Source organism: Prionailurus bengalensis, chromosome B1 (genome assembly GCF_016509475.1).
Source record: "Prionailurus bengalensis isolate Pbe53 chromosome B1, Fcat_Pben_1.1_paternal_pri, whole genome shotgun sequence".
Lineage (NCBI taxonomy): Eukaryota > Metazoa > Chordata > Mammalia > Carnivora > Felidae > Prionailurus > Prionailurus bengalensis.
In genome coordinates, this window is record NC_057344.1 from 176,087,862 (window position 1) to 176,107,501 (window position 19,640).

At 37.4% G+C, this 19,640-nt stretch overlaps 1 protein-coding gene across 1 annotated transcript in view; it reads right to left on the bottom strand.

Annotated features, from left to right (window-relative positions):
• The window catches only part of DTHD1 (death domain containing 1), a 64,508-nt gene that overhangs the window by 31,129 nt on the left and 13,739 nt on the right, over nucleotides 1-19,640 (bottom strand). The window contains exons 6-7 of the mRNA XM_043572809.1: nucleotides 8,711-8,875; nucleotides 6,225-6,514 (exon numbers count right to left, since the gene is read on the bottom strand). Coding sequence (XP_043428744.1) covers nucleotides 6,225-6,514; nucleotides 8,711-8,875 — 455 coding nt within the window. The remainder of the gene's footprint in view (nucleotides 1-6,224; nucleotides 6,515-8,710; nucleotides 8,876-19,640) is intronic.

Consider the following 19,640-nt stretch of genomic DNA (forward strand, 5'->3'; position numbering starts at 1 on the left):
TAGAAAATTACATTTATCTTTCAATAATTGTCTTTTGTCTCTCCTCTAACTATTCATAGCATATTGTACCCTATCATGACCTCACAATAGGCATTCTAGATATGTGGTAGCCACTAGCAGCATGTGGCTTTTAAAATTAACGGTGAAACTAATTAAAATTAAATAAATTGGAAATTAACTCCTCAGTCACTCTAGCCACATTTCAAATATTTATTTCATAGCAACATATGCACCTTATGGACAGTGCAGCTACAAAACATGTCCAGGATCACAGAAATAGAGATGTTCTAGGGGCACCTGAGTGGTTCAGTGGCTTTAGAGTCCAAGTCTTGATTTCAGCTCAGGTCATGATTTCACAGTTTAAGTTCATGAGATCGAGCCCTGCGTTGGGTCCACACTGACAGTGAGGATCCTGCTTGGGGTTCTCTCTCTTCCTCTCTCTCTCTCTCTCTCTCTCTGCCCCTCCACCACTTGTGCTCACTCCCTCTCTCTAAAAATAAATAAATGGAAAGAAAAATAGAGGTGTTCTAGCTAAACTTCAAAATGAAATAGCTACTAGATTCATGTTACTGAAATTTTTATTGAAACCTGATTAATTCCCCAAAATAAGGGTATATCTTCTCAACTGCTCACTGAAAATACAAGAGCTCTAGGGAAGATAACCTTTCACTCATCGGGTTTTACCATGACAGTTTTACCTTGCCATTCCAATAGCGATGCCATTTTCCCTAAGACATGTCGCATTACCCTTAGCAAAATTTAAATGTAAGCTACATTGTAGCAGTCAAGATAAGAGTGTTTCAAATGTTGAGATCCAGATCCAGCTGGGGCCAGCCCCAGCTACTTATCTACACTGTAATATTTATCTGGTTCTTTCCCATCTCTGAACTTATTGGAGGCTTAACTTTCTTATCTTTAAACCAAGAGAAATAAAACTTACCTTCTGGGATTGTTCTGAGAACAAAAAGAAATAACATGGATAAAATGACTGGCACAAGGCGTAGCACATAATAAGTGCTCAGCAAATGATAGTAATAATAGCAAATGATAAGAAAGAAGCAGGACCCTTCAACTGTTTTTGAATTTGTATGGTAAAAACAAAAAAACAAAAAAACACATTTTTTTCAAATGTATCAATGTGAAGCTTTTATATCTAAGTTGCAGCTTCCTCCTATACCTAGAAGCCTGAACATTGACGACCCAGAGCTCTTTCTCGTGAAAAGCTTTCCCACTTTGAGAAAACTTTCCCAATGAAATCAGAGTTCAATAAGGGATGTAGATGACACCAATATTTTTCTCCATGTTGGACTGCTAGAGGTCATTTTGGTGAATCTCTAAAGCACACAGTTAAATCTAGAATTTGAATAACTCCAGGTTAGGAAAGGTGCTAGAGTATGTCTCTGCAAAAGTTTGTATTTAAGAGACAACCTGGCTACTTGAATAGAATGATCCCTAGGATGTCCTAGGAAAGGAATGACAAGCCATGGCTTGCCTTCTTGAATGTTTCCTGCTGGTAAAAAAAAAAAAAAAAAAAAAAGATAAATTTTTGAAGTCACCAAAATGTCATCTAGTAAATTAGATAAATTAGAATTTTTAGATCACTAGAGTAACACCTGGCAAACTTCTCCGTGCTACTGGAGTTGCTACTTTGGTCCCAATAGAATACAACTTAATAAATCTCTCCTTCTGTCCTTTGAAAGATAGTCCCTGCCGTGTACACAATTATTCATGAAGAGTATTTATATGCAGGATATAAAGACTGAAGGTGAAGCAGAGCTACATTGATTCAATTTAGATCTTAAATTTATCTGCCTCTCACTGCCAGTTAATTTTTTAAACTAAAGATCTGTAATGTAAATATGAAATGAAGATGAAAGTTGAGGATTTAGAGTAATAAATAGCATGATTTTAGTGTTATAAATAGAAACCTTACATTTTTTTAAGTTGGAATTTCATTGTTGCCAAGACATAGCACTATATTTTGAATACCCCTGTCACAGCGGGTGGGGGGCAGGGGGGGACAAGCAGCACAAAGAAATTGCACTATTCTTCTTTTTTTTAACTTTATTTATTTTGAGAGAGAGAGAGACAGAGACAGAGACAGAGAGCGCATAGCAGGTGAGGGGCAGAGAGAAATAGAAACCCAAGCAGGATCCATGCTGTCAGTGGAGCAGCCCAACACGGGGCTCAAATTCACAAAACATGAGATCATGATGTGAGCAGAGATCAAGGGTTGGACACTTAACTGACTAAGCCACCCAGGCACCCCGAAGTTGCACTATTCTACTTTTTTTTTCCTCCCACATTGGCATATTTAGAGGAGAAGTAAAAACAAAATCCATTTACTGCATTCCAAAATTATGAAATCAACCATTAGCTGACCTTTTGAGAACCTCTTTCTCCTCAGCATATTATGTATACAGTTCCTAGAAGAACTTGGAACAGTAGCTGTTCAATAAATATTTGTCATATGAAGAAATACAAAACTTATTTATATTTTACGAGCTACTAGGCATACCTCATAGAGATATCGTTTCTTCTCAATGAGGGGAATTGGAATATTTTTCAAAGATGACATAGAAAGTAAAAATGTAGAGATATATGCTTTTGCTTAGAAACATCAGATGAGTAAGTGATAAGTGAAAGGTAGCAAAATGGGGAACCAAATGAATCTAAAAGAACCATTGGTTCAGGGCATTTCTGTATTCTAACACGTCTCTACCACCTCTACCCCTAAGCCACCATCATTCCTTGCTTAATGGCTCATTAACTCGTCTCCCCAATCCTTCCTTTGCCTCTGAGATTATAACTGTTTGAAAATCTATTCTATGATCTAACTCAGATCATGTGACTCTTCTGTTAACAAGATGGCTGCCCATTTCACTTAGAATGAAAGTCAAACTCGTTGCCTTCAAGGAATGATCAGTACTCATCTCCTCTCCTACAACTGTGCTCTTACACCCTGTCTACCACCCATTTCAGCCTTCTTGCTGTTCCTCACACATGTCAGGTACACATCTGCCGCTGCTAAGTAGCACTTGTACTCCCTCTGCCTGGGACAGACTCCCCTGCTATAGGATTATGGCTTCCTTTCTCACCTTCTTCAAGTCTCTGTCCAAACGTCACTTTCTCAAAGATGGCTTCCTTCATGAGTCTATTGAAAATTGCAATTCTGCCACTCTCTGTGAGACTCTTGATATCCTTTCCTTCCTTTATTCTTCTATAAGGCACTTTTCCTCCCACCACACTGCACATTTTATTTCCTTATTTGCTTCTCTGTCTCTCCCTAGTAGAATATAATGCACACAAGTGTAAGGAATTTCCATTGAATGAATAAAAGGGTGGTTATCCCAACATCCTACACATTTATGGGAAAGTCACTTCTCTGGGCTAAAGGGCATTCAGGGCCACTTTGACACACACAAACCTCTTTAGGGCATTAGTAGATGTTACAGGTCATGCTAGAGTGTCATTATATAAAATTTTCTGTTTATTTCCCAGCATTCTCTGGATTCTGGGTTTAGGTGACATGTAGTGGAAAGTTTAAGTCTGAATCAACAGCTCTAACCTGGAGAATGAAGGCATACTCTAGCTTATGTTCAGAAGAATGCCAAAGGCTGATGTAAAAAGCAAGGGGATCACCTATCTTAGTTTTTCGTAGAAGTAAAGTAAATGGTGCATGACCTCACTCAAAAGAATTATATGTATTCTATATAAATAAATATAAAATTTTTAACATTTCTCAAAGGGCAGATGTCTGGATCCATTAATTAAAATTTTAAATATTTTTAATACTTTTAAAATTTTAAATAATTTTAATCTTTCCCAATTTTTTGTCTTCATTCTTCCAACAAATACTTCTAGCTGTCAGGTACCACACTAGGTGCTGGGAATTGAATGGTGCCCACTAACAGGACAAGACCTGTTCTCATGGGACAGTAGTCAGAGAAACTGACATCCATCAAACAATTAAATGAATAAAGACTGTATCTATGGCCATGTCCACAAAAGAGTAAGATAAGAACTGACATAATCAGAAAAGATGGGGAACACTTTTCTAAACATGATCATCAAGGTGAGATATGAAAGTACAGTAGGAGGTAACTGGAGGTGGGTGGGGTAGATGGGTGGGGTGGAGAACCCTCCAGGCAGGCATTATCTGATTGTATGCCTTTTTGAGATTCACACCAGGCTCTAATGAAAGGATGAGGTGTCATTTTTTTCCTGAGAATCTTGCTCCCCTTAGATGGAGAAAAATCCAGTGAGGCCACAGATCCGAGCATAGGTCTCTAGGAAAGGCAAAGCAGAAACAAACCTGGCATCGTGCCTGATTCATTTCCCTTGAGTGAAAATGAGTTCTTCCCCATTCCTTACATGGAGGAATTTGCACACAGGCTGGCTAACCTCAAGAACTCTTACCCTCGGTACCACTGCCTGTGAGAAGCATAGCAACTCACTCCTGTTTATGGCACTAGGTAAACACAGCTGCTGTCCTAAATATTACAGGAAAATCATTGGCATCTTTAGTTTGGGTGGGACACTTCCAGTTTTTTACTGTCTCCTAGAGAGATTGTTCCAGGGTGGACACTGTGGTTTCTGCTTCAGAAGCCCAGTACTTTCCTTCCTTCATCTCTTCACCCTTCTCTTTCCCTTTTTCTGATACCCTCGTTACTCACTCACTAAGTCCTGCCAGCTGACTCAGACGGCTGGGACTCCGCATGCGCAAGTGGAAGAAGACAGTTCACGTTGGGACACTTTGGGTCTCGTTTCTTAGATACAGAAAAAGGGCAGCCTCAGCTTCAAGCTGCATCATTTTTGTGACAACAAAGAGCCAACAGAGCTTGGATTAATTTCCAGAATCAGAGAGAAAATAGGCACCATTAAAAATCAATGAGATCTGTGTTGATTTATAAGTGAACAGAGAATATTACTTCAAGTCAACTCTACTGCAAGATTCCTGGGCCAGAAATCCCCATAAACCCCAAGCCTGAATTCTCCCCTACACTTCACCTTTACATACATTACCTGTTAGATTCTATTCCATCCCAAGGAAATAAGTTACAGAGAAGCAGTTGAATTAAAAAAAAAAAAAAATGGGGGGGGGGATGGCAACTTCTCCAAAAATCTTTCTCTTTCTTCTCTCACACAGCTGTTTTCTCTCTGTGTTCTCCTTTTTTTCTTCCTCTTCTCTTTCTTTTATCTCCTTTTCTGATCTCTTCCCTCATTTCTCCTACCTTATCCTGCAACCTCCCATATTCATTCACCCCGTTTGTTGGTCTTAGTATTTCCATAGGTTCACTCATTCACTACATTCCTATTGAAAGCTTTTCCTGGGCCAGGCATTCTTCTAAGCTCAGGGATCCACAGCAGGAAAGACATAGCCAGTACCTTCCTGAATTTACATTCCGGGGAAGAACATAAGTGTATGAGCAAAGAGTAAGTAAACAAATAAAATAATTTCACATTGTGGTATGATTTATAATGGAAGCAAAAAAAAAAAGCCCTAGAAAAATATGAGGATGAGAGGTAAGCAAGGTATGTCATCTACCTCAGAGGTTCTTAGCCACTGTTGTGCCATGAACCCTTTTGGAGTTTGGTGAAACCTATTAATTGTTTCTCAGAGTGGACTTTTAAATACATAAAATAAAATGTGTGGAAGTATAAATAAGACAATCATACTGGAATATAGTTCTAGATACACATCTCTTGGGAGTCGTGATCAGTCCGCTGATCCCAGATTAGATTCTTTGTAGGACATAAGAAAGAGTTTGGATATTATGTTAAGTAGAATAAGAGATAATTGTCAAGTGCTTAATGTGGGGGGAGGGCAATAAGGCATGATTTGTATTTTTAAAGGATCACTATTGTTCCTGTGTAGAAATAGACTTCACATGGCTCTTAGTGGAGACAGAGGAGCATTTAGGAGGCAATTGCAAGGGTGTATGAAAGAGATGATCCTCGCTCAGATTCAGGAGTATTCACAGAGAAGACTGTTTCTAGAAGAGTGTCACCTTCTAGAGTCAGCCTGTAAGGGAAGATGCATCCCTAATAAGCGAAGAAAGAGATTGAAGCAAAAAGCAAATAAGTCTTTTTCTTTCCCTACTTTTCATAAGCCTCCCCTCAGTTCTCTGAAGTTTTCCTTGGTGATACAAGTTTAACGAAGGCCTCCAGAAGCTTGTGGCTGCTAGCCCATAGAGCATACCAAAAGGTGTACTTGTACTTACTTGAAGCAAATATATTTCCAGTAAATCTTAAAAGAATTTGTTCTCCTTCTTTGACTTGGAAGCAGCGTGAAGACTCTGGAGGGCCACTGAACGATTCCAAGCGCAAGTTCCGAAGCACCTGGTTTAAATCTTTAGAAGGAACCACTAGAATGACTACTTTATGTGGATTGTCTTTCTGGTGACAGAGCACAACACAGGCAGTGGTGCTGAGCATAGCTTCTTCTAGAGCTTTCACAAAAGAAACCAAAAGGCTATTTTCCACAACGGAAGAAAGGTGTAGCACAATAAACCTGCACGGGAGCAAAGAGGCATGACGTGAGGGAAACATACAGTCTCAGAAATATCACTGATAACAAATAACACCCATTATCATCCAAGCTTTTGTTAAAAAACAAAAACATCATGGGACCCCTGGGTAACTCAATCGGTTAAGTGTCTGACTTCGGCTCAGGTCATGATCTCGCAGTTTGTGGGTTCGAGTCCTGCATCAGGCTCTGTGCTGACAGCTCAGAGCCTGGAGCCCGCTTCAGAATCTGTCTCTATCTCTCTCTGCCCCTCCCCTGCTTGTGCTCTGTCTCACTCTCTCTCTCTCTCTCAAAAATAAGTAAACATTAGAATTAAAATTTAAAAAAAATAAAATCAAGCGTTCTAATAACCAACTAGTTAGATTCCTGAATGACTTTAATGAACCTCCTAGCAGTCAGGAAACGATTCAAACCAAACCAAGTTCTAAACAGATGTTCACATGGGGCGCCTGGGTGGCGCAGTCGGTTAAGCGTCGGACTTCAGCCAGGTCACGATCTCGCGGCCCGTGAGTTTGAGCCCCAGCGTCAGGCTCTGGGTTGATGGCTCGGAGCCTGGAGCCTGTTTCCCATTCTGTGTCTCCCTCTCTCTGCCCCTCCCCCATTCATGCTCTGTCTCTCTCTGTCCCAAAAAATAAATAAACGTTGGAAAAAAAATTTTTAAACAGATGTTCACAAAGAAATCCCCCAGGGTCAGATCAGCTCTAAATATGGCAGCATATTTTGAATTGTATTTTAACTAGCATCACCAAGGGTTATAATTTCCAACTATAGAAGAGAAAGATAATCAAGATAATTCATTTACTACCAACAGGATAAAGAATAGATATCATAATTAAGTAGAGATTAAAATATTTTCTCTGTCACTGTGGTGTCAGAATCGTTATGAATAGACCTGTTGTGAGATGAGTCTTGTCCACTCTACCCAAATTTACATGTTGGAGGCCTAATCCCCAGTACCTCAGAATGTGACCTTATTTCAACATGGGGTCTTGACAGGTGTAATCCATTTAATGTGAGGGCATTAGATATACACTAATCCAATATGACTGGTGTCATAAAAAGGGGAACTTTGGGTACAGAAATGTGCATACATGGAGAATGTCACGTGAACATAGAAATGGACACTTTCAAGCCAAGAAGAGAAGCCTGGAACAGATCCTTCCCTCACAGTCCTCAGAAGGAATGAATCTTGCTGACATCTTGATCTTGGACTTTTAGCCTCCAGAGCTATGAGACAATACATTTCTGTTGTTTAAGCCACCTAGCTTGTGGGACTTTATTATGGCAGCCTGGAAGACTAATATAGACATCCCTCTCTGGGCTGGATCCTTACCCCCTCACACACATCCCCCAACTCTTCTCCACAAAATTGCCTTACATGATCGCCCTCAGCCAGAGAATCCTTGTCTGCACCCACAGACAAGGATTGACTGATGCAGGGGTGTATACCAGCCTCCTTGGTACTCAGACTCCTGAGCTTCCCGGAGGTACCAGGCTGAGGTAAAACTTCTGCTGAAACCATAGGTTTTCTCAGCTTATTCCCTTGCCTTACTCATTTCTTTCATTCCCTTACAGGATTCACCTAAGCGTTCTCCCTCAATAAATCAATAAATTCTCATATTAAACTCTGCTTCTGACCCGAGACAACTGTAGATGTAAGATCTTCCATTTTGAAATAAAAGCTATCTTTAGACATATGATTGCCTTCTCTTTATGAGTGTCTGCTCCTCGTGAGCCTTAAAACTGTCTAAAACTCTTCTCATAATTAGCTGTCTAGAAAACATGGAAATGAGGAAGGCAAAATAAGGGCACGGAAATAACAAATTCAGTTTACATATACATGCTTATGAGATTAGCATAGTATGAACAGTTAATTACTGTCTTCATGGAATTTCATAAATGTGCTGTTTTCAAACTATTTTGGAGTTAAAGGAAATCTCTAAAAATAAATCTAAGTTATGAGTGATTTCCAAAAGCACTTATTAAACTATCATGAATGAAATTATAGATAGCATATTCATATCAATTCTGGTTTGTATTTTCAGCACACCCTGAAGAACTATTTATATTCCTATATGAGGCATAAAAACCTAATCCTATAATTTCATTTCAGTAAGCATCACTTATAATTCATCAGGATATAATACCGTCAACTTGTATTGTTTACAGGTATTGTATTACCTCTCTAAATGTTCGCGCAATTCAAATGATATCAAGCCACTCTGCATGGTTCTCACTACAACATTATCAAGCCCAAACCAACCACTGTCTCCACTTCTGAATCCCAGTAATCTCAAAGATTCACAGGCATTGTTCCCAGGTTTCCTTATGGAAGTGCTTTTTGTCCTGTACAATGGTAGGAGAGGAGAAACTGGTAAAATTTGTGTAGCATGAATCTTATTTAATGCATTAATTCTTTCAGTAAGCAAATAATCCAATAACAGTACATTAAATGTATTCTATGTGCCAGTAATTCCTCTATGCACCGGGAACACAAAGATAAGAAACATATACCCCTTGCTCTACTGAAGAGTACAGTATTATAGTATTACCCAAATACGGGGCAAGGTGATCGGTGTGATAATTAAGGGAATGCGCAAGGTGGTTTAGAAAACAGAAGGAAGGTGCTCAGGGAAGCTTGCAAAGTGAAAATGTTAATATTTGACGTGAACTTTGGAAAATGAGAAGCATTTTATTACTGGCAAGAGAGTTAAGGGAACACCCCAAAAACATTAATGAAGTCACTGGTGAAAACCCAGATGCTTCAGGGGAGCCAAGAATAGTGGGGGCACCTAACAGGTAAGACCATAGATTCTGGAGCAAGACTTTCTACTTTCAAATCCTGGGTGGATCTGAATCTTATTAACTATATGACCAATGGGAAAGTTATTTGATCTCTCTGTTTCAGTTTCCTTATTTATAGTATGAGAGTAACAATAGTATCTGCATCATAGAGTTAAATAGTATCTACATCAATTGAATTAATATTGTTATCCTAATTCCTACAGCAGACATAGCCAATTAGCTTTCTTGCACAGTCCCCCTTCCTTTTGAACCTGCATTTGAATGTACCATGTGATACCTTCCACCAACCAGAGCTGAATTTACTCACAGTAGACCAAGTTTCAACACTCAGCAAATTTTATCTTTTTTCTTCGGAACTTGACTAAGAGGACCAGAGATTATAACTTGTCACTGCTGTCATTTAGCTATGGCACCCTGGGCTATAAAAATAATTAGCACAGAGAGTATTAATAAAGGAAAAAAATAGAGGAGATGCTAAGGGAGAAAAGGAGAAAAATCAAAATGAAAGAATCCATGTAGTCCTAGAGATGGAATAGCCTTACAATAAACTCTTTTCTTGAATTCATTTAAATGGATACCTGTTCCTCAGAAAGGAAGAAAAGTCCTTGATACTGAACATAGTGGGGAGGGGGGGTGGGGGGGGAAAGGTCTAATGATAGTACAAGTCACAAGAGGTAAAAACCATGTTAGCTAGTTACTAAGAATGAAGACCCAAGTGTGAATCCCACATCCTTATTTGTGAATACGATTAGTTATGGCTCTAAAACCACCTTAGTTTTTACAGGTTGAGCTGTCCAATAAGTCATAAATTAGGAACTAAACTTGATTTAAAATGTCTACACTGAAATTTTTAGATTCTATTGATTCCTTCAGGGAATCAGCCAGTTTAAAATATGGAGAATAGGGGAAGAAATAACATTTAATTTTTGGCTTTTGGTTTAAAACCACAAATAGAGTAAATTTTGTAACACTTGGAAGTTAATTATTTTTTATGGGGTTTTTAAAAATTTATTTATTTTATTTTGAGAGAGACAGAGACAGAACAAGTGGGTTAGGGTCAGAGAGAAGGAGAGAGACAGAATCCCAGGCAGGCTCTGTTCTATCAGCACAGAGCCCGATGGGGGGAGGGGAGAGCTGATCTCAGGAACCACGAGAAAGCAACAATAGGAAGCCTAACCAACCAACTGAGCCACCCAGGCACGCCAGAAGTTAATAATTTATTAACACAGGAAAATACACTGACACTGAATCCAAAACTCTGGTCATTTACTAGAAAATTACTTAATTAAATGCATGATTGATTTTTTTTTTTTTTCTGATGACAACTCCTAACTTTTTTCTCCCAATGGTCTATACATTTCTGGGGACCTACAGGTTCTCAGCAGTAGCGGAACTGAACCCTACTCTCAGGTCCAGGCGAGTCTAAAACCTGAAGCATATAGTGCATTTGGCATTCATTAACAAAGTTTGCTTTATAAAAAAATCCCATTTTTTCTGATTTCTGAGCATGTGATAGGATCGCACTTCCTTTCCCCAGTGATTGAGTGGGGGCCATATGACTAGTTCTAGTTAATAAACAGTGAATGTCACTTGGAGACCAAGCATTTAATTGCTCATGTGCATCTACTCAAAGCTTTTTCTTCTGCTACCCATGACAGCAGCCAGAAAGTGGTTGCCTTTCAGCCTGGGTACTGGAGTGAGGATAACCAAGAGACAGCCTGCCTTTGAGGACAACACAGCATGTGTGAGATATGGATTGTTGTCATCAGCCCTGGGTGAATTCAAGTTTTTGTTAGCCTAGCCTACCCTGTAGAGTGCATCTTCCTCCCAGTCCTAGTGATCTGTTCAGTGATGGGTTTGTAACTGATTTAGGGTGAGAATAACTCTCAGGGCCTTTATGCATATCCATGGGGAGCTTCACCTTCTACTGAACTTGGAATAGCAAGATGGAACTGTCTTGCCAGCATGAAGGACAAGCATGTCAAAGAATGGAATTGGCACAGAGGAGGGCAGAAAGAGAAGAGAGAGACTAGGTTCTTTCTGGTTGAAGAAGAATATAAAGATAAATATATCCCCAGACTTTTTGTTTACATGAACCAAAGAATTCCTTTTTCCTTAAAACTTTGGGCTTGCTTTTCTGACACTCAAAATCAAAAGAGTCCTCAATGATATAAAGATCAAATTTAGATTTCATGACATATAACATTGTGTAAGTTTAAGGTGTAAAATGTAATGGTTTAATACATGGATATGTTACAAAATGATTATTACCGTATAGTTAACGCATCCATAATCTCACATTTAGACTTTAGTATGATAATAGATTATACCTCCTCTTGAAATTAAATGATTTGCAAACATCCTTATCTATCCCAGCTGTTCTTGACAACTCTGCAAATAAACTCTTCCTTTTATATATGCTATTAGCAAACTTTCACATCTCCTGTTGTCTAGCAATGGCTAGCATTTGATCACAGTTCACAGAGAATTCTGATGTACTAAGAGTTCCATAAAATATAATCTTCATTAAATAAATTTGTTTATTCAAGAATTACTGATTTTGCTTTTTTCTTGAGGTGAAACTTTTTCCGTACCCAAAATTCCAGGCATTGGGGCAATTATAATTGGCCCATTTTGGGTCAAGTGCTCAATTATAATTAACAAGGACATTAAAAAACATGGAAACTCCCATTAGATCCACATGGATGGAAAGAACACTTTCCAGAATTTGTGGTACAATTTCCAAAAATTAAAGTGGCTGGGTAGACAAAGCAACAGGTGTCCACTCCAAGCTGCCTTTCTCAGGTCTAACAGTGCCCTGGTATGTTGTTCTGAGATAAATGCCTTAATGCCACACCACTGAAAGACACTCAGAAGATTTTTTCCAAGATAAAAAAGATCTATCTGTCAAGGGGGCACCCAGGTGGCTCAGTCAGTTAAGCGTTGGACTCTTGATTTCGGCTCAGGTCATGATCTCAAGGCTCGTGAGTTTAAGCCCTGTGTGGGGCTCTGCACTGTCAGCTTATGATTCTCTCTTTCTTGTCTCTCTCTGCCCCTCCCCTGCTTGTGCTCCCTCTCTCTTTCAAAATAAATAAACTTTAAAGAAAAGAAGTTATATCCCAAGGTTCTACAAGTAGAAATAGGCATTACTGGAAACTTTTCAAGGATAGTTTCTTTCTTTCTTTCTTTTTCTTTCCTTTTTCTTTCCTTTTTCTTTCTTTCTTTCTTTCTCTCTTTCTTTCTCTCTTTCTTTCTTTCTTTCTTTCTTTCTTTCTCTTTCTTCTTTCTTTCTATAGCAGTTTTAGGTTCACAGCAAAATTGAGAGGAAGATGCACAGGTTTCCCATTTACCTCCTGTTTCCACATATGCATAGCCTCCTCCATTATCAATATCCCCCATCAAAGTGGTACCTTTGTTACAATTGGTGGACCTACATTGATACATCATGATCACCCAAAGACCATAGTTTATATTAGAGTTAACTCTGTGTTGTACATTATGTAGGTTTGAACAAATGTAGAATGACATGTAGCCATCATAATAGTATCATACAAAGTATTTTCACCACTATAAAAACCTTCTATATTCTGCCTATTTGTCCCTGCTTCACTCCAATGTCTGGCAACCACTGATGTTTTTACTGTCTTCATAGTTTTGCCTTTTACAGAATGTTATACTGTATACATCATACAGTAGGTAGCCTTTTCAGATTGTTTTCTTTCACTTAGCAATATGCATTTAAGATTCCTCCATGTATTTTTGGTTTGATAGCTCATTTCTTTTTGGCACTGAGTAATTTTCTATTGTACGGATGTTATTTATTCATTCTTGACATCTTTATTGCTTCCAATTTTTGACAGTTGAGAATAAATCTTATATGACATCTATATGCAGGTGTTTGTGTGGACATGTTTTCAACTCCTTTCAATAAATATCAAGAAGTGCTATTGCTGGATAGTATGATAAGAGTATGTTTAGTTTTGTAAGAAACCACAAGTTTCCCAAAATAGCTGTACCATTTTGCATTCCCACAAACAATGAATAAGAATTCCTGCTTCTTCACATCCTCACCAGCATTTAAGGTTGTAAGTGTTCTGGATTTTGGCCATCCTAATAGATGTGTATTTGTATGATTTTTGTTTTAATTTGCATCTCAGTGATGACATACGCTGTGGAACATCTTTTCAGATTCTTATTTGCCAATCATACATCTTCTTTGCTAAGGTGTCTGTTAAGGTCTTTGGCCCATTTTTTAATCAAGTTTTTTGTTTCTTATTGTTAAGTTTTAAGAGTTCTTTCTGTATTTTGGATAACATTTCTTTACCAGATGTACCTTTTGTAAATATTTTCTCCTACTCTGGGGCTCATCTTCTTATTCTCTTAATATTCTCTTTCCCAGAGCAGAAGCTTTTAATTTTATGAAGTCCAGCATATCAGTTATTTCTAACGTGGATTGTGCCTTTAGTGTTGTATCTAAAAGTCATTGCCATACACGAGGTCATCTAGATTTTCACCTATTAGGTGCAATTAGGTGAAAACACCTTCTAGGAGTTTTGTAGCTTTTCATTTTACATTTATGCCTATAATCCAATTTGGGTTAATTTGTGAAAGGCATAAGTGTTGTCTACATTTTTTTTTAATGTGGACCTCTACTTGTTCCAGCACTATTTGTTGAAAAGACTGTCTTTATTGTATTGCATTGCCTTTTCTTCTTTGTCAAAAATCAGTTGACTATATTTATGTAGATCTATTTCTGGGCTCTCTATTCTGTTCCACTGGTCTATTTGCCTATTCTTTCACCAATACTACACTGTTGATACTGTGGTTTTGTAGTAAGTCTTGAAGTCACATAGTGTCAGTCTTCCAATTCTGTTCTTCTGTGATGGTTTCTTTTTGATTTCTTAAGTTATATGGTAGTTTTACCAACGTGTTCATTTTATTATCATGCCATATGATGCATATATTTTACAGATATTGTCATATAAAACTCACATATTACATTTGAACATAATAATCTTAAAACCAATGACAATATGTAGAAATAGTATTTTTCATGAGCAAAAATATTTACCCATCTGACTCTCTAAAGTATTTCTTATATACTATGGAATAAGTTTTTATTTAACAAATTAATTTCACCTTTCACTACTGTTAAGAAATCTTTTCTGGTTCATAATTAAATGACTCTCATCTTTTCCCCAGAAACCGTTCAGACATAGAGGAATGTAATGTAATAAAGACCGCTAATTCTTCAGATTTAGACCATGTTTTGGCCTCACCTAGTTTTTACCATTTTTTTTATTTTATGAAGCATGGAGTGTTTCACTGTGTTCCTATTTCCATAGAAAATGTTCAACTGTTTTCACCCTTTGATGTGAGAATGTTAGTATATGTGCTGCCAAAGCAAGCACATGAAAGAATGTTAAGTAAATAGTTGACACAGGTTCTCATTTTATTGTTTAATGCTCCACTGGATAGAGAAATGCATCCACCATATCTAGCACTAATAGCAACAGCATAGTATAAAATACTAATTCAGTGTTGTTACAAAGCATAGGATTACTAATACTATTTACATTTCCATAAATTTATTCATTAATTTATTTAACTCACACAACTGTTTTTTTTAGCACCTACAATGTTATACTTATGCTGAGTGATGATAAATGGAAAGGAGAATGATACTATAGTATGACATAGGATGTGCGCAAAGAATGTGGCTGACGCAAAGAGAGGAAAAATCAATCCCTCCTAGAGATCTTAGAATGTCTTGACAGATACGGACACAGTTAAGCTACTACTTACAGAATAAACCAGAGTTCTTCACCTAAACATGACAGAAAAAGAATTTTCTAGCAGAAAGACCATACACTAGAGCAAAGAGATGGAGAAAAAAAAAGAAATTAGTACTTTGGCCAACTGAATTGATGACAAATGGCCATCTTCCCACTACACAGGAATGCTGGACAAAATCTCTGTCTCTCTCTCTGTCTCTCTCTCTGTCTCTCTGTCTCTCTCTCTCTCTGTCTCTGTCTCTCTCTCTCTCTCTCTCTCACACACACACACACAGGAAAGTAGAGTAACTCAAAAGCTGGAAAAAAAAATCCCTTAGATCTGGAAACAAACAAACAAACAAACAAACACACTTCAAAAAGTTGGAATTCTCTTCTCTCCCCACAGAACATGACCAACTGGTTCTATGGAAGCTCCCACCCTCATCAGTCTCCTCCACATGCACACCCTGCCCCACTAACTGTGCATACACACCAGGTGTGTGGGGGCTGGAGCTTAATATATTATCGGGTACATCAGATACAGCCTCTAGCTATTAGCTGGAACTAACTCAGTCATAAAGCTGGAATCCCAAAAGGGCAGCACTGGCCATAAAATGAGAAACAATAAAACCAACCCAAATCTCTTTGAATATTGGCTCAAGAAAGCAACAAACACACAAAGCTGCTCTGGCAGGAGGGAGGGGGAAAAGAAAAGTTGATCTAAAAATCATAATCAATACTTGGAAATGAATTTCTAAGGACGGAATTAGCATACAGACAAGGTACTAGATTACACCAGGCTAATAGATAATCTTAAACATCATGCTAATAGGTAGGTGATAGAATAATCTCAATAAAGCTGTAAAATGAGTATGTTTACAATGATTAAGGGGGTAACGAAAGAAATAGAAAGCATAGTGAAAAAACAGAGCATCTTAGAACAAAAGATTTTTAAAATATATCGATATCTTTTTTTTTCTTTTTTTAGAAATGAGAGTTACAATGATTGAAATGAACAGTTGAAACTACTGATTAAAAAAAAAAACAAACAGTAAAAATGTAAGGGTGCCTGGTTGGCTCAGTCAGTTGAGTGTCTGACTCTTGAGTTTGGCTCAGGTCATGATCCCAGGATCTCTCTTTCTCTCTTAAGATTCTCTCTCTCTCTCTCTCTCTATCTCTCTCTCTCTCATTGCCCCTCTCTCCCGCCCTTTCTCTCTCTACTCCTCTCTCCCACTTGCGCTCTCTCTCTCTGAAAAAAATAAAAAAGAAAACCTAATTTACTTTAATAAATAAATAAATAAATAATAGCAAAATATAAAAAAGGTAAAATATATGAGGAAATCATCTCAAATACAGCATAGAAGCTTTTAAAAAATATTAAAGGTTTGTGTAAGATGAACAACAGTATAAATTATGTTTACTCCGTTTATATTTGTTTAATATAACTGATGATTTTATTTATATCATCTTTTCTCTTTAATATCACCATGCTGTCTTCTTGTTTTCCTTCTGTTATCCTTTTGCCATATAAACTTTTCTTTTTTACTTTTTGAATGAGATTGAGGCAAGACTGATTTTATTCCTTTTTACTTTTATGAATGAGATTGAGGCAAGACTGATTTTATTCCTTTTTACTTAGTCTGCTTCTGCTAAACAGATTGTTAAAGAATTATGTTTTATTTAAATGTGCATTTCAAATCTTCCATGTTATGCCTAAGTATGGGTTTTGTTTTTTGTTTTTTGTTTTTTTGTTTTTCATAAATTGTGTCTAGTAATCAATCAGCACTTTCTAAGTCAAGGCTTTAATCAACGTCAGAAAATCAAATTCAACTATGCCTTTGATTATTGCTTCTTTTATGGTTGTTTTGGTTGCTCCTTTGATGATACCTGTAATTATTAGGTGACATCACTTCAAATGACTCCTTATCAAACACTGGTCCCTTTTCATCTCTGCTTGTTATCTTTGTATCTTATCCTGTTGTCCTCTTGTCTTTTTCTAGTCTATCCTGATGGCTTTCTGTTTCTCAGAAATTTTGCTTACTGGATCATACTACACTTACAAAACAGATTTCTTTTTTTTTTTAATTTTTTTTTCAACGTTTATTTATTTTTGGGACAGAGAGAGACAGAGCATGAACGGGGGAGGGGCAGAGAGAGAGGGAGACACAGAATCGGAAACAGGCTCCAGGCTCTGAGCCATCAGCCCAGAGCCTGACGCGGGGCTCGAACTCACGGACCGCGAGACCGTGACCTGGCTGAAGTCGGACGCTTAACCGACTGCGCCACCCAGGCGCCCCACAAAACAGATTTCTAAAATACTCTGCAGGTAACCGTGATTCTCATTATTCAAGTTACTGTGAAATGTCAGAATGATGCTCTCTTTCTTTATTTCCATAGTATGTTCTTTGGTGTTTTTATTCCGCTTTTCAAATCTTTTTGATTAATATTACAATTTTTTCCTTAGGAAATCATGCAGGATTTTGTATTTTTTCCCTTAATCTTGAATGAATATTTGTCCACTCGCTTTGGTAGCCACTTGAATCTCTTTCTCAGATCTGGAAAGCAGATCCATGTGTATAATTTATAAATCAATTTTCAGTGTCTAATCGTTTTTCCTGAGTATAATTTATCTGGAGTACCACTATGTAATCTTCTACCTGAAAAAAACTGGATTTCAAATGTTTCGAATCAATTAAGTGTATGAAAATGTGCCACCCTCAGCATGATTTCTACTGGGGCTCCTCTCGCCTCTGCTCTTATCTCTATACCTGTGGGAATTCCATTTTTGACAATGCAGTATGCTGCTTCCAATTTCTCTTTGCATTCTGCTCTGTCATTTCTGAGGCATGTGCAAATATAGCAAAAGAGGGGCAAAGGAACACTGATCTAATCAGATCCAAAAATGGTATCTGTGTGTTACAGGGATGAATTTCTATTTCTCAGACTAGGGGATTAGACCGTCAGGGACAAGCTAATTATTTTTCTATCATATTTATTGCAAATGGAGCTGCTTTGTTTTATGATGGAAAATACATATCAGTCACAAATTATTTTTATTAATCCTTTGCCATCCACCCTCTATATATAGTAGAAATACTAGGTTCCAGCAACAGGTTACTGGTAAGAATCCATTCTTCGGATTAAGTTCTTATCTTTAAAACTATATATGGGGGCATCTGGGTGGCTCAGTCGGTTAAGCATCCAACTTCAGCTCACTTCATAACCTCATGGTAAATGAGTTCGAGCCCCACATTGGACTCTGTGCCGACAGCTTAGAGTCTGGAGCCTGCTTTGGATTCTGTGTCTCCCTCTCTCTCTGCCCCCTCCCCCACTCATGCTCTGTCTCTGTCTCTCAAAAATGAATAAATGTTTAAAAAATTAATAAAAACAAATAAAAATATATATGTATCTCAGGGGATATTTAAAATAGCATGTCTTTAATCTATTAGACTGGTACATTTTAAATTTGAAGCTTCAGGATATTTCTGGTTTTAAATCTTACTTTATATTGGTACACAGGAACATGGATTAACTAAACTGCCATTTGGAAGATTATATATCTATATCTGTATAGATATAAATGAATGGATGGATGGATGGATGGATGGTTGGATAGATAGACAGACAGACAGACAGATAGATAGATAAATAGATCTCCATCCCAAGTAGCAAAAGTATATATAACTGGATCATGTCTGTATTTTTATGTTCTCTCACTTAATCTAACACAAGGGAAAGTTTAATTTCCTCTCCCAGCCTCAACCTAATATTCTACTATTGCCCTAAATTGCAAACATTGTAGGAAAAGACAAATAATCCACATCTCAATTTCCAGCCTTGCAGTTTCAAACTTAATAAAGGATGGCTACATAGAGTCATAAATAAATCTAGAGATATGCAAGGGTGTCCAAGATTGTGTCACTTGGTAGGTATAGTGAATTATACATGTTATTAATATCACTGAGTCTCAGTCTTCTCACCAATAAAATGGAGATAAAGTGGGGTGGGGGAAACTGGATAAGACCATATACACAGGAAACCTGGTACACAGTAGATTCTCAATTAATAGTAGATAGTATTTCAATTAAGTCTCTGAAGTTGTTTCTCCCTCTTCGTTTTTCAAAGAAAAAAAATATTTCCTTCAGAAGTGAAGAACAGAAACATTCCCTTCTACATTTTTCATTAGAAAAGAAAAAATAAGCATTAAATGAAAGAATAGGAATTAAGATCGAGATTATTCTGTGTAACCTATTTGTTGTTAGCATTTCATCTCCAATGTCATTTCTGAAATAGGTTAGCATTTCATTTCCAATGTCATTTCTGACAAGTAACTCAATATGTATATTTGTCTCATTGGTGGGGATTTTGCGTAATCACAAAAATTAAGGGATTATCCACCTGTATTCCACCGATATGGTGAATACAAACTCAAATTTAATTTTGTTTTAGAAAAGTTCAGGTTAGTCTTTTTCCTACGTTAAGAGCATACTATTAAATACAGAAGTTAAAATCACTGTACCACTTCTTTATAA